A 2,374-nucleotide genomic window follows, 5' to 3' on the forward strand; every position below is an offset into this window, starting at 1 on the left:
CTTGCTCCTGGGGTGTGTGGCCCTCCTCCCCGAGGCACTCCTCCTCCTCGTCTTCCCCAAGGTCGGGGGTGCGGGACAGGTCCACGACCGGCGAGAAAGGCATCTGCCACGCATTTCCCACGTCCTCCTCGTCGTGAACAAGGCTTGATGGGGGGTCCCTCTCGGGGGGGTAATGGACTAGCTGGCTGTAACCCTGTGAAAACGAAACGAGAAGGGTGGAATGAGACCCGAGGTGCAGTGACTGAAGTGGCGTCATCATACGTCAGGCAGGAACGCATCTTACAATGTAAGATCAAGGGGGGCGTAGGGTACAATTCAAAAGCAAGAAAGGAAAGGGATAGGGGGACGAAAATGGTGAAATTAATAACTGATGCCATTAATCGAGTACAAGGACGCTATGACCTGGCCCCTACCTCATTTCCCCCCAAAGGTTCGCCCCCGGCGGGCATTTCACCCCCACAGTTTTTTTTCCTCGTAATGTACAGACTCTCCTCTGTCGTGTGTGAATGTGCGTGAAATCGATGGATGGCATCAACACGAAATGACCCGCACAGCTGAAGTTGCAGCGGGCCCACAGGAGGCATAAAAAATAGCCAAAACCATCAATTCTATTCCCTCGTACCGAAGACCATGCAAACGAAGTCAAACGTCTGGCATCAAGGAGATCGGACAGCACCTGCCACCGATTTACTTGATGGTGTGCAACAAATTCGATGCCTTATGTAGGTCCTTCCTTCATAGCAGCGGGGAAGCGGCTTGTTATTTCTTCTCGCTACGTTTTCTCCCAGCTTGTCTTACGATGCCAAATTAGTGAATCAATCCTTCCATCAAATATATAGTACAGAATTTCTTGAGGAAGCGTAGTAATCAATGCGCGCTGAATGCCTGTATGCTTAGAATCGGACTTGAGGGCTTCTTTTTTGGGCCTCACGTCACGCCGGGAGGAAGCTTCCACCTCCCCTCGTATCAATTGCATTGCATAACATCCTTCGGGAAGTCATGCACGGCTGGAATGAGTGTTGGCATGAACATTTTTACCCGATCTGTCACAGTCGTGTCACTAGCAATATATTAGCTTTTGCTTCAGTATATCCTTGGTATTGAATCCCGAGGGACCTTGCTTTCCACGCCGGACAGGCCCTCCCACCTCCCCTACCTGGCTAAAACCACAGTCATAGTTATATAGACAGCACGAAAAAGTGTTGTAGCTGTCAAGCACAAATATGATATCGCGCCTACGGCTACGCATGCAATTGATGACTCACCTTCTTAGCAGACTGGTTGGATGATGTCGATTTTTCAGTCGAGGGGGCTTTGGGAAGCGTTATTTGAGTGCCAGCGTATTTACACGAAATTGTGAAGCACAACAAATCGCGAGGACACGCAAGCTTGAGGAGGTCTTTAATCAGGCGAAGAGAAGAAAAGGGGGAAAAAGTTGGGATAAAACTTTTCACCCTGGCGCTTCACTCATCGACTTAACATCCTCCGCATTTGATCACTCCCACGCAGGACGTCGGTGCGCCCCCCCAAACCCATGAATCTAGTGGCTTACACACTCAAGCCTCCAACGGGCGTGAGTCGGGCGCTGGTGGGCTGCTTCTTGGAAGGGGAGGAAGGGGAAGAGGAAGAGGAACTCTTGGCCTTGGTCCGTGGAGTTGGTACCGTGGAAATCGTCCAGGTATTGACCCCTCCCCCTCCCTCCCCTGGCACCAACGGGAAGGAAGGAGCGCAAGAGGCGAAGGAATGGGAAGGAAACGGGGCAATTCTCCACACCCTCTGCTCCCAGCCCACCTTCTCCGCCATCCGGGCATGGGCATGCCTGCGGCCTGTAGGCGGCACCAAGGACCTGTTGGCCGTGACCTCGGACGCAGGCATGCTCGCTTTGGTGGAACTGGTCGCCCGCCCTGCGAACACAGCCTCCCATGCAGTCGCTTACCACCTGCAACGCATCGCCTCCTTGTCACTGGGTACATCCGGGTGTCCTCGGAGCGTGCCCGGGCAATACGTCGCCGCCGACCCGAGTGGGCGGGCCGTAATGGTCAGCTCCATTGACGGGCATCTTACGTGCGCCGTGGTGCTGCGAAACGCGGCCACGGGGGCAATTGAGCTTCGACGGAGCCGTGTGGGCGGGGATCTGGGGAAAGTGAGTGGGCAAGCCACGGTCTTCGACGCGGGGGGCGCGCACGTCGGGGCGGGGCCTCCCCGCTTCCTCCTCTTGGTCGGGGGGGACGAGGCGGACGGAGCGCGGGCCCGAGAACGCGCCCGGGCCAAGGAGGAGGATGGATTGAGCTTGCCCGAGGAGAGTGTGAAGCACGTGCTCGTCCTGGAGTTGGACCTGGAGACCAACACGTTGGCCCCGGCGGGGCGACTCCCT

General features: G+C 55.8%; 1 protein-coding gene across 1 annotated transcript; it reads right to left on the reverse strand.

The window, feature by feature from the left end:
* Positions 1–502, reverse strand: NGA_0238900 (uncharacterized protein; the record flags this gene model as incomplete). The annotated part of the gene is made up of 2 exons (XM_005854421.1): positions 414–502; positions 1–193 (listed from the first exon to the last, which is right to left on the reverse strand). Coding segments are annotated over exons 1-2 (229 nt in total), but the record flags the coding sequence as incomplete, so codon positions are not given.
* Between the last annotated feature and the right edge of the window lie 1,872 nt (positions 503–2,374).

This window comes from Nannochloropsis gaditana (genome assembly GCF_000240725.1).
Source record: "Nannochloropsis gaditana CCMP526 unplaced genomic scaffold scaffold513, whole genome shotgun sequence".
In the NCBI taxonomy this organism is placed as follows: domain Eukaryota; class Eustigmatophyceae; order Eustigmatales; family Monodopsidaceae; genus Microchloropsis; species Microchloropsis gaditana.